Consider the following 13,301-nt stretch of genomic DNA (forward strand, 5'->3'; position numbering starts at 1 on the left):
TGAGAGTATTATAGAGTCGGTGTGAATATAATGAGAGTATTATAGAGTCGGTGTGTGAATATAATGAGAGTATTATAGAGTCGGTGTGAATATAATGAGAGTATTATAGAGTCGGTGTGTGAATATAATGAGAGTATTATAGAGTCGGTGTGAATATAATGAGAGTATTATAGAGTCGGTGTGAATATAATGAGAGTATTATAGAGTCGGTGTGTGAATATAATGAGAGTATTATAGAGTCGGTGTGTGAATATAATGAGAGTATTATAGAGTCGGTGTGAATATAATGAGAGTATTATAGAGTCGGTGTGTGAATATAATGAGAGTATTATAGAGTCGGTGTGTGAATATAATGAGAGTATTATAGAGTCGGTGTGAATATAATGAGAGTATTATAGAGTCGGTGTGTGAATATAATGAGAGTATTATAGAGTCGGTGTGTGAATATAATGAGAGTATTATAGAGTCGGTGTGTGAATATAATGAGAGTATTATAGAGTCGGTGTGTGAATATAATGAGAGTATTATAGAGTCGGTGTGAATATAATGAGAGTATTATAGAGTCGGTGTGAATATAATGAGAGTATTATAGAGTCGGTGTGTGAATATAATGAGAGTATTATAGAGTCGGTGTGAATATAATGAGAGTATTATAGAGTCGGTGTGTGAATATAATGAGAGTATTATAGAGTCGGTGTGTGAATATAATGAGAGTATTATAGAGTCGGTGTGTGAATATAATGAGAGTATTATAGAGTCGGTGTGAATATAATGAGAGTATTATAGAGTCGGTGTGTGAATATAATGAGAGTATTATAGAGTCGGTGTGAATATAATGAGAGTATTATAGAGTCGGTGTGAATATAATGAGAGTATTATAGAGTCGGTGTGTGAATATAATGAGAGTATTATAGAGTCGGGGTGTGAATATAATGAGAGTATTATAGAGTCGGTGTGTGAATATAATGAGAGTATTATAGAGTCGGGGTGTGAATATAATGAGAGTATTATAGAGTCGGTGTGAATATAATGAGAGTATTATAGAGTCGGTGTGAATATAATGAGAGTATTATAGAGTCGGTGTGAATATAATGAGAGTATTATAGAGTCGGTGTGAATATAATGAGAGTATTATAGAGTCGGGGTGTGAATATAATGAGAGTATTATAGAGTCGGTGTGAATATAATGAGAGTATTATAGAGTCGGTGTGTGAATATAATGAGAGTATTATAGAGTCGGTGTGTGAATATAATGAGAGTATTATAGAGTCGGTGTGAATATAATGAGAGTATTATAGAGTCGGTGTGTGAATATAATGAGAGTATTATAGAGTCGGTGTGAATATAATGAGAGTATTATAGAGTCGGTGTGTGAATATAATGAGAGTATTATAGAGTCGGTGTGAATATAATGAGAGTATTATAGAGTCGGTGTGAATATAATGAGAGTATTATAGAGTCAGTGTGTGAATATAATGAGAGTATTATAGAGTCGGTGTGAATATAATGAGAGTATTATAGAGTCGGTGTGTGAATATAATGAGAGTATTATAGAGTCGGTGTGTGAATATAATGAGAGTATTATAGAGTCGGTGTGAATATAATGAGAGTATTATAGAGTCGGTGTGAATATAATGAGAGTATTATAGAGTCGGTGTGTGAATATAATGAGAGTATTATAGAGTCGGTGTGTGAATATAATGAGAGTATTATAGAGTCGGTGTGAATATAATGAGAGTATTATAGAGTCGGTGTGTGAATATAATGAGAGTATTATAGAGTCGGTGTGAATATAATGAGAGTATTATAGAGTCGGTGTGTGAATATAATGAGAGTATTATAGAGTCGGTGTGAATATAATGAGAGTATTATAGAGTCGGTGTGTGAATATAATGAGAGTATTATAGAGTCGGTGTGAATATAATGAGAGTATTATAGAGTCGGTGTGTGAATATAATGAGAGTATTATAGAGTCGGTGTGTGAATATAATGAGAGTATTATAGAGTCGGTGTGTGAATATAATGAGAGTATTATAGAGTCGGTGTGAATATAATGAGAGTATTATAGAGTCGGTGTGAATATAATGAGAGTATTATAGAGTCGGTGTGTGAATATAATGAGAGTATTATAGAGTCGGTGTGAATATAATGAGAGTATTATAGAGTCGGTGTGAATATAATGAGAGTATTATAGAGTCGGTGTGAATATAATGAGAGTATTATAGAGTCGGTGTGTGAATATAATGAGAGTATTATAGAGTGTGTGTGAATATAATGAGAGTATTATAGAGTCGGTGTGTGAATATAATGAGAGTATTATAGAGTCGGTGTGAATATAATGAGAGTATTATAGAGTCGGTGTGTGAATATAATGAGAGTATTATAGAGTCGGTGTGAATATAATGAGAGTATTATAGAGTCGGTGTGTGAATATAATGAGAGTATTATAGAGTCGGTGTGTGAATATAATGAGAGTATTATAGAGTCGGTGTGTGAATATAATGAGAGTATTATAGAGTCGGTGTGAATATAATGAGAGTATTATAGAGTCGGTGTGTGAATATAATGAGAGTATTATAGAGTCGGTGTGTGAATATAATGAGAGTATTATAGAGTCGGTGTGAATATAATGAGAGTATTATAGAGTCGGTGTGTGAATATAATGAGAGTATTATAGAGTCGGTGTGAATATAATGAGAGTATTATAGAGTCGGTGTGTGAATATAATGAGAGTATTATAGAGTCGGTGTGAATATAATGAGAGTATTATAGAGTCGGTGTGAATATAATGAGAGTATTATAGAGTCAGTGTGTGAATATAATGAGAGTATTATAGAGTCGGTGTGAATATAATGAGAGTATTATAGAGTCGGTGTGTGAATATAATGAGAGTATTATAGAGTCGGTGTGTGAATATAATGAGAGTATTATAGAGTCGGTGTGAATATAATGAGAGTATTATAGAGTCGGTGTGAATATAATGAGAGTATTATAGAGTCGGTGTGTGAATATAATGAGAGTATTATAGAGTCGGTGTGAATATAATGAGAGTATTATAGAGTCGGTGTGTGAATATAATGAGAGTATTATAGAGTCTGTGTGTGAATATAATGAGAGTATTATAGAGTCTGTGTGTGAATATAATGAGAGTATTATAGAGTCGGTGTGAATATAATGAGAGTATTATAGAGTCGGTGTGAATATAATGAGAGTATTATAGAGTCGGTGTGAATATAATGAGAGTATTATAGAGTCGGTGTGAATATAATGAGAGTATTATAGAGTCGGTGTGAATATAATGAGAGTATTATAGAGTCGGTGTGAATATAATGAGAGTATTATAGAGTCGGTGTGAATATAATGAGAGTATTATAGAGTCGGTGTGTGAATATAATGAGAGTATTATAGAGTCTGTGTGTGAATATAATGAGAGTATTATAGAGTCTGTGTGTGAATATAATGAGAGTATTATAGAGTCGGTGTGAATATAATGAGAGTATTATAGAGTCGGTGTGAATATAATGAGAGTATTATAGAGTCGGTGTGTGAATATAATGAGAGTATTATAGAGTCGGTGTGAATATAATGAGAGTATTATAGAGTCGGTGTGTGAATATAATGAGAGTATTATAGAGTCGGTGTGTGAATATAATGAGAGTATTATAGAGTCGGTGTGTGAATATAATGAGAGTATTATAGAGTCGGTGTGTGAATATAATGAGAGTATTATAGAGTCGGTGTGAATATAATGAGAGTATTATAGAGTCGGTGTGTGAATATAATGAGAGTATTATAGAGTCGGTGTGTGAATATAATGAGAGTATTATAGAGTCGGTGTGTGAATATAATGAGAGTATTATAGAGTCGGTGTGAATATAATGAGAGTATTATAGAGTCGGTGTTGATGTGAGGCGTGTTGGTGGTGCAGTAGAAACAGCAGCTCAGTATCATATCAATCATAACAACATTTCTGTATTTAAGGGACTTCCCACACACACACACACACACACACACACACACACACACACGGGTCTGGCAGGACTTTCCACCACACAGAGAGTTTACACACTGTGTACTGAACTGTTGTATTTTATAAGACTGATAAACATTCATTCATCTCCAGTAAATACTTTATCCTGGACAAGATGGTGGTCCCGGAGTCTATACTGGAATATTGGACACGAGGTGTGTGTGTGTGTGTGTGTGTGTGTGTGTTTGTGTGTGTATAAAACACAAATAGGAGTCAGTCTGAAGCGTCTCTATTCAGCAGAATCCTCTTCATGTCCTCATCTGAAGCTTCACTTCATCAGTTTCTTTCATTTTATTCATGAGAAAAAACTCAAACAGCTCCAACAGTCTCTCCGTCTCTGAGTACAGCTGCTTAGGCCAGATGTGTAGCAGGAATGGAGCTTAGAAATGTTTCCCAGATCATCTGTAATGTTTAAAGCTCTATAAATGTTAGACGAGGCGTCTCAGTGTTGAATAAGAAATAAATAAAGGTACATTATAAAAGAGAATTCAGCAGAAACTGAGGCTGGTCAGATCCCCGGGTTTTCCCCGTCACTGAAACACTTTCAGTTCAGTCACTAACCTGCTCCTGTTGTTTCTTCCTAGTAACTGATGAAGCGGTGTGGTACTGTGTGCTGCTACAGGCAGAGAGACGACACGGCGAAGAGAAAACACACACCCTGTGTATGTGACCTGCACGAGGTGTGTGTAGTGTATGAGTGTTTATCTGTCAGACTCTATAACACACTGTGTTTATTTCTTCTATATAAATACAACTCTGTGTTACAAAGTCAAGTTCATGTGAAAGAAACTGTAATGTTTATCGTTACAGGAGCTGGAGGATGACGGGGTGTTTCTCTGGATGTTTACATCTTTAATCAACCAAATGAACATGTAATAATAGTGAAATAATACATTTATACAACTCTGTGTTCAGCCTCTCTGTACAGGTTATAAATATTATTAGACATATGGAGATGTTCGCTGTATCTTAGTGTTTATGGTTTTCCCCCCTTTATCAATAAATACGGGTTCAACAAAGATTTGTGAAACATTCGGAATCATCTCTATTTCTGCTTGAATTACTCCTTAAATGTGGTCTGATCTTCATCTGAGTCATAAAAATAACAGACAAACACATTTCACGTCATGAACAACTACCCTGACATGCCTTGACATACCCTGATCAGTTTCATGAGAGAGTCTCACAGAGAGAGAGAGAGAGAGAGCAGCCATTTTACAGCTCAAGCTTTATTAGCATGATTATATACTGTACTTTCACAACACAGAGGAATAAGAGTTTATATTTAAACTGAATTATTATTAACTCATTATATACAAGTAATGTGTTTTTTTATTATTTATTTTAAAAGAAATGTCAACAAGCTAAATGTAAACAACTACATTTCTTTTGTAAGGACAGTAAATTATTGTTCAGTTTAATATGTGAAATAATGAAAAAATAATAATAACAATAATATGTATTTTAAATGTATTTTTAGCTGAAGTAGATGAAAATATACAGAGTCATGATCATAAACTCTTTCCTCCTCCATCATCTCCTGCTTTTACTTTCAGTATAATCCTGCACTCCTCAGTTCTCCTCAAAAACCGGTGACGCGGCTGAACCCTGACTTCTGATTGGTCGATACTCTGAATTCTGATTGGTCAGAGTTTTGGTATAAAAACTCCTCCCGGACGAGAAGACGAACATTCGCGCTAAACACAGGAGTAACAGAGGATCTGTAACTTTCTCTCAGTACAGTGGAAGTTATTATCAGTAAATTATTATTATTTGTGTGTGTTTGTGTGTGAGATTGGATTAGATCAGACGGAGAGATGGCGGGCTTCAGTGCAGTTATGAGAGCTCTGATCTTCCTCACATTTTCTCTCCATCTTTCATCAGCAGGTGAGTTCTGTAATGTTTACTGTCTTTATTATCTTTATTTACTCTCGAATATTACACTTTAACACTCAGGAGGTGATTAAGGAGATCTGACAAAGTAAAAAATAAATAAATAAATAACTATATTACTCTGTAAAAAATAAACACGCTTTATTATTATTATTATTATTATTATTATTATTATTATTATTAAATAAATGATCATTAGCTTGTGTTGCTATGGTGAGAGTAATTTATGCGCGTGTGACGTCACTCCTCATTTAAATATCGATCTCTGATCCTCACATAAGCATGTGTTCATTTTAATATCATGACTTTTCCTGTCCTTTCTGTCTCCTTTGATCCTGTCAGTGTTTGTGTGAGTTTAGTTTCTGACTCACTGCGGCTCGTGTTCTTCACTTTCCCCCTCACTGCTCCTGTAAGGGCTCATTTCAGATGGTAGAAGGTTCCGGGGCAGGAGTGACTGCACACACAGTTTATTCCTCACAGCAGGATGAGGGGCGCGCAAACTTTAGTACAGGACATCAACAGAGGAAAAGAAATACACCTTCAGTGTTTTATTCCCGTTTTAATCTCTTTATTCCGCTTTCACGCGCTGATGTTTTACAGAAGAGACTTTTATATGTAATGTACCGCTTTGATCTTTTATAAAAGAACTTCTACTGTAATAATAATAAATAAATATAATAATAGAAGTAGTGAGAGTTTATGAGTATAGAATATAAAGTCCAGGTGAAAAATATAAACACAGATCAATGTATCATTTACAGATTTACTGCAGACTCAGTGGATTAAATCTCTGATATTCAGCCTGGCGTGTGTGTGTGTGTGTGTGTGTGTGTGTGTGCGTGTGTGTGTGTGTTTACTCTTTTACAGTCACACACTCTCTGCAGTACGTCTACACTGGAGTTACAACAGGAATAAATTTCCCAGAATACACTGCTCTGGGTCAGGTGGATGGACAGCGGTTTGGTTACTACGACAGTAAGATCAGGAAAATGATCCCGAAGACGGAGTGGATACAGAAGATCAATGCTGATAATCCAGATTACTGGAACAGAGAGACACAGAAGCAGCAGGGTTGGCAGGAGATCTTCAAAGTCGATATGGATACACTGATGCAGCGCTTTAATCAGACTGCAGGTAAACACCCTCACACCTTTAATCACTAACACACACACACACACACACACACACACACACACACACACCTCTCACCACACAGTAAATCTGCTAATACTCCGCCCAACATGTCACTAATCACCGTCTATGAATAAACCCGCCGTGTTTCGCTAGTAAGAGACCTCACGTCACGCTAACCTCCCTCACACACGCACGCGCGCGCCCCGCGCACACACCCGCACACGCACACACCCCGTCTGTGCGTGTGCGAGTGTGTGCGCGGTGCGCGCGCGTGCGTGTGCGCGCGTGTGTCTGAGTGAGCTTAGCGTAACGTTCGCTCTCTTTAACGTCACGTCACGTTGACACTCTGCGCGTGCGGGCGTGCGCGCGCGCGTGCGGGAGCGAGTAACGAAACGTGTGTGACGTGTGAAGTAAATGACTTTAACGCGAACCTCACACACACGCACGCACGCGCACACACACACACACACACAGAGTGAACGCGCGATCGCTTTTACACTGACGTCAGTCCTGATGTCTGTGGAGATAAACGAGTAAATCTTCTGTCTTTAATATCAGGGAGAAAAGTCACGAAGAGGGAAACGAAGATAGAAATATAAATGAGATGTGAGTGAGATGTGAACGTGTGAGTGATGAGGATCTAAATGAAGAGTAAAGTGTAGTGTGGTGTTTGAGGGGAGAGTGTAGATGGAGACGGAGCTCAGCTGAGGCTCATCACCGCTCGTGTCTGTGTGTGTGTGTGTGTGCAGGAGTTCACACGTGGCAGCTGATGTACGGATGTGAGCGTGATGATGACGGCACCATTAGAGGATACAGTCAGTACGGTTATGATGGAGAAGATTTTGTAAGTTTTGATCTGAAATCTCTCACCTGGATCGCTCCGACACCTCAAGCTCTGATCACCAAGAACAAGTGGGATCCTGATACTGGTTATAATAATAACTGGAAGAACTACCTGGAGAAAGTGTGTATCGACTGGATAAAGAAGTACGTGGGTTACGGCAGAGAGACTCTGGAGAGGAAAGGTAAAGTGTGTGATCTGATACTGTAACACACACACACACACACACACACACACACACACTTGTCCTGGTGTTTTGATATGTAAATATCTCCATGTAAAATGAGTTTGTTGTGTAAAAACTCTACATTTGGAGATGTTCTGGATGGAATGTAAAGATGTAAATATATTTCCTGTCCAACACTAAACTCTCTTTCACTTCCTTGTAGCCAAACATGTTGATCACATGACCAGTAACATTGAATTTCACTGTGAGGGGATGATGTGAGGTTGCTATGGCGATAGTTTAGTGTGTATAATGTCTTTTCCTGGTGTTATTTACAGACCTGCTGACTTTTACACGTTTTCTGTAGGAGCTCTGCAGTGTAAGATTAGAGTACACTGCTATGAGTTCTCTCTCTCTCTCTCACACACACACACTCACACACACACACACTCACACACACACACATACACACACATATGCACACACACACACACACACACACACACACAAAACCATTTTCCCCGTCGATAAACAGTAAAGATGAGATCATGGAGATATGAATCTGGAATGATTGACACTTGTGACCCCCTGGAAGCTCCGCCCCCGTGTGTGTGTGTGTGTGTGTGTGTGTGTGTGTTACAGATCACACTAGACAGCTTTAACCGTTACAGTTGTTTATATTTATTAGGGAATCCAGCAGGATATTTGGGGTGAACAGTGAAAGACTTTTCAGACGAACGAGAGAAAAGAAAAGAGAAAGGAACTGAAGCAGGACTTTAAGGAAGTGTTGATTCTAACAGATGACGAACTCTTTTAATGGAGATGAAGATTAGAAAGAGATGAAGTGACGCTTTTGTCTCCTGCTGCTCAGAGCAGATCTGTTTAACAGCGTGGTGAAGATCATCGCAGTAGAATGTGGAGTGTGTGTATATACAGGGGTTTACGGTAATCACCAGGTGACTGAGACACGCTCTGCTCTTTTAGTTCAGATGGAGACACACACACACACACACACACACACACACACACACCTTCTTATTAAGGTCTGTACGTAAGATCTTTTTACTAGAACAGGAAGAAAGAAAGGAAACGTTTCTCCTGTAAACTTTCCTCCTTTCCTGCAGAAACCATTCTAGTGTTTCCATCTTCACTGAAACTGAGAAACTGCTGGAAAAGATTATAATCAACAATGTCCTCACCAGGACTCCGGATTATTCCTCATCAGGGTCAGCACCAGGCCTTTACACATGAAGAAGTAAAGAGTTTAATATTTCTGTCTCTGTGTGTCTGCAGTTCCTCCTACAGCGTCAGTGTTCCAGGAAGAAGCCGCCTCTCCAGAGGTGGTGTGTCACGCTACAGGTTTCTTCCCCAAAACAGTGATGATCACCTGGCAGAAGGACGGAGAGGACGTGCATGAGGACGTGGAGCTCAGAGAGACGTTACCCAACCAGGATGGAAGCTTCCAGAAGAGAAGCATTCTGACAGTCTCAGCTGAGGATCTGCAGAAACACACCTACACCTGCGTGATTCAGCACAGCAGCTTGGAGAAGGAGATAGTGCTGCATGACGAGGATATTCGAATCCTGAAACCTGGTCAGAGAAACACTTTCCTATAAAACTACAGATTTACACTGAAAGCTGATTTATTTCTGCAGCAGATAATAAAGACTCTGTGTGATTTATCAGGTGGAGCTCCGATCGGTATCATCGTTGGTGTAGTCGCGGTTCTCCTGGTTCTCGTTGCCGTTATTGCTGGAATTGTGGTCTGGAAGAAGAAGAACTCTGGTGAGAGGAGGAAGGAGGCAGATGTGAAGTTCTCAGAGAACAGATTTACACTTTCTAATTCTTGAAAGGGGATTTGATGAATATTTGACATATTTTTAAGCTTTAACTGATAAATTAGACGAGACAATAAGCTGATATTGACTAATTGTCTCGTGAAACCAAACCCAGTCCACAGATTTTATAATAACTGTCTGTCCATCATCTGTGTTTCAGGCTTCAAACCTGTTCCACCCAAACCCGGTAAGTGAACCTTTATGATCCAGAAATGATGTTTAAATCCAGTACATTATTGACTCGCAGTGTTTACTTCACTTTCTGATGGATTTGAATGTTTTACAGCCTCTGAAGGAGATTCTTCCTCCAACAACTCTTAAAGTGGACTGTGTGTGTTCCCGCTGCACTGAGAGAGTAAGACGTGATGTTGTTTACGGTGTAATATGGAATAAAGATCTGTGTGTGTTCCCGCTGCACTGAGAGAGTAAGACGTGATGTTGTTTACGGTGTGATATGGAATAAAGATCTGTGTGTGTTCCCGCTGCACTGAGAGAGTAAGACGTGATGTTGTTTACGGTGTAATATGGAATAAAGATCTGTGTGTGTTCCCGCTGCACTGAGAGAGTAAGACGTGATGTTGTTTACGGTGTAATATGGAATAAAGATCTGTGTGTGTTCCCGCTGCACTGAGAGAGTAAGACATGATGTTGTTTACGGTGTAATATGGAATAAAGATCTGTGTGTGGAGTGAAAATCCAACATCATCATCTCAGAGCTGATCCTGTTTCTTTCTGTTTCTCTAGGAGAGAGGAGGAGAGGGAGATGAAGACCACACACACACACACACACACACACACACACACACACACACACATATTATTCCAGTGTGTAATCTTGGTGTATAATTTTTCCTGTATTTGGATGGAGGATCTTTTTATTGTGAATCTGTTATTGCTGTAAAATGGGATTATTAGGGATTGGGGTTAGAGGATTATTATTATTATTATTATTATTATTATTATTACTCTGTGTAAATTCTGGCAGTTTTCTGTGTGATGGGGTTTGATGTGAATCTCAGATTTAAACCTGTTGTGTAACACGTCTGGATGATGAACGCAGCTTTACACTCGACTAATTTTACATTCAGTACAACCTCGTACACACTTCCTGATACACACACACTCTCTGATTGTGATTTCCTCAGGCTTGAGATGTAATTGTGTTTAAAGCGTTTTGATGTAAACAGTATCAGTGTGATTATTGTAGTGAATTTTCACACAGCTGCAGTTGAACATCATTATATTATAGTGTGTGTGTTTCAGGAGTGTGTATGAGCTGCTTTACTCTCTACATTTCTAAGATGATTTAGTGTAGAATTGAACACAGATCATAACGTCAGTACACGAGAGGTTTGATTGAGATCTTTTACCTTTTAATCCACTGACATTTTCCTCACTGGCCGAACAGGAACCGAATCTCTCCCACAATCCCTCTGTTCTGTCTGTAACAATCTGAACCAACAATAAAGTCTATTTTCTTCACTCTGTGTGCAGAGGGTTATTTTACAACCGTGTTCTTTTAAAGGGCGTGGCCTCAGGATCAGTTCTACATTTACTGTCACGTAAAAAAACTCAAATATTGTTTTATTCACAAGTTTTATTATAAAAAACTATTATTATTATTATTATTATTATTATTATAATAAAGTGACAGTTTTCAGATAAAAGCGTTAGTTTACGGTGGTCATATTTCCCACACTGCATCACTCCAAAGATGAACTGTAATAAACTCTTATGAATTCGGGTTAGAATTGACGTCTTAACCGTAATAAAGAAGAGAAAAAGAGAATCTAGTGTATATGTATTAGTGAATAACTCCACAAACCCAGTCCAGTCACACAGTCCTTCATATTAAAAAGGTTTAGGAAAGATTCTGATGGAATTCCTGCACATGTCCTTGTTCACTAAACTCTGCTCTTGATCTAGAAGTTCAGTGTGTGTTCAGGATGTGACCTGATATAGCTGATGAACATCTGCATCTACACTCTGTAGTAAAAACCATCGTCTGGAACAGAAAACTCGCCTCAGTCCCCTTCTTTCTGTCCACAAACCAGTGGCTTTCCTTTCAATCTTCTACACAATCATTTTTATCTCCATGTGGTGTTTTGTTTTGAACTTTCATTTCAGTGTCAGAGCGGTTCAGGGACAGAAAGTCACGTGATTAACAGTCAGCCCGAGACACGCTGTGATTAATCACTAAACGACCTTCTGATCACGTGATCTCACTACTGCAGAAACCCAGTGATTCAAAGCCAGTATTAAAGCGCCACCTAGTGTTAGTGTTAATTAATCTTTACTAAACACTTATCACCTGAATCAGGAGTGAGGGAGAAGTTTTCATCACCGAGTCAGTATCACTGTGCTTCAGTTAAAGATCCTGGAGGAATTTCAGAAGTTTATTTATATATAAAAAACTATTTCTGATTGTGTGGAAGTTCATTCAGATCTCCTGTGCATCCTCTCCGTCTTTCCTTCTTGTGAAACTGAGCTATAATTGTCTACTGTAAAGAACATCTGATAGACTTGAAATCACGTGTCACTGTGTGATCTTCTCCGTTTCACCTGTTGAGATAGATCCAGGCCTCACCTGAACACACTAGAGGAGACACGCTGAGACAGGAAGTGACACATGAACCAACGATGACCTCATAATGCTTTTACTCAGCACCATGAAAACTAACTGGAAAGCCGTGTGTAAGATTTCTGTCCTGTAAAGTTATTAAAGCTCTGCAGTCGTGATGCTGCGTCGAGATCAAAGGAAAGCGTGAGAAACGTTCATCTCCTGCTTTGGTGTAAATCTCGGGAATGGGCCGATCTCGCTCCGACTTTGTGCTGTACCTCAGAAAGGTGAGAGAGACGCACAGGTTAGACACGTTCAATAAAAACGAACAGCTGTAGCTCAGTGATTCGGATTTTCACCCCACTCTCACTTTAAAGAGAAACGGGACTGTAGAAATGTACCACTAAACCGGAGGTATTCCTCCTGCCCTCTCGGGCTGTGCTTCTGTTCAGCAGTTCACTTACAATAACTGAACCTTAGCAGTGGAGTTATCCTGCGTCTGGCTGTTTATCAGCACCTCTTATCTTTTACAGCCTCCTCAGAACCACCTGAACAAATATTTATGGTGCAGGACAAAAAGTGTTAGAAGAATAAAAGAAAGGTAGAAAGCAGCTGAGCCCTGGCACTGTGGAACAAATTCAGTACGTTCAGAAGTAAAAAGTGGATCAGGGCTGAATTATTTATGAATAAACAAGTTATTTTTGAATAAATACTAGACCAGACCATATAGTATAGACGTATCTCCTCACATAATACATGAAGAATCCCCGTTCCTGCCGCAGGGTTAAGGGGAACGGTGGGGTCAGGTAAGGGCGGGGTTAAGGGGAACGGTGGGGTCA

The 13,301-nt window shown here is 38.7% G+C and overlaps 1 protein-coding gene across 1 annotated transcript; it reads left to right on the forward strand.

Moving 5' to 3' along the window:
- The first annotated feature begins 5,707 nt into the window (after positions 1 to 5,707).
- LOC128625479 (BOLA class I histocompatibility antigen, alpha chain BL3-7) lies at positions 5,708 to 11,384 on the forward strand. Its single transcript, XM_053653815.1, has 8 exons — positions 5,708 to 5,917; positions 6,791 to 7,057; positions 7,807 to 8,082; positions 9,358 to 9,657; positions 9,751 to 9,849; positions 10,063 to 10,089; positions 10,189 to 10,257; positions 10,647 to 11,384. Exons 1-7 carry the CDS (start codon positions 5,848 to 5,850, stop codon positions 10,221 to 10,223), a joined length of 1,074 nt encoding a protein of 357 aa, XP_053509790.1. The 5' UTR covers positions 5,708 to 5,847; the 3' UTR covers positions 10,224 to 10,257; positions 10,647 to 11,384.
- Positions 11,385 to 13,301: the final 1,917 nt, after the last annotated feature.

The sequence above is a fragment of the Ictalurus furcatus genome, chromosome 22 (assembly GCF_023375685.1).
Source record: "Ictalurus furcatus strain D&B chromosome 22, Billie_1.0, whole genome shotgun sequence".
Classification (NCBI taxonomy): Eukaryota; Metazoa; Chordata; class Actinopteri; order Siluriformes; family Ictaluridae; genus Ictalurus; species Ictalurus furcatus.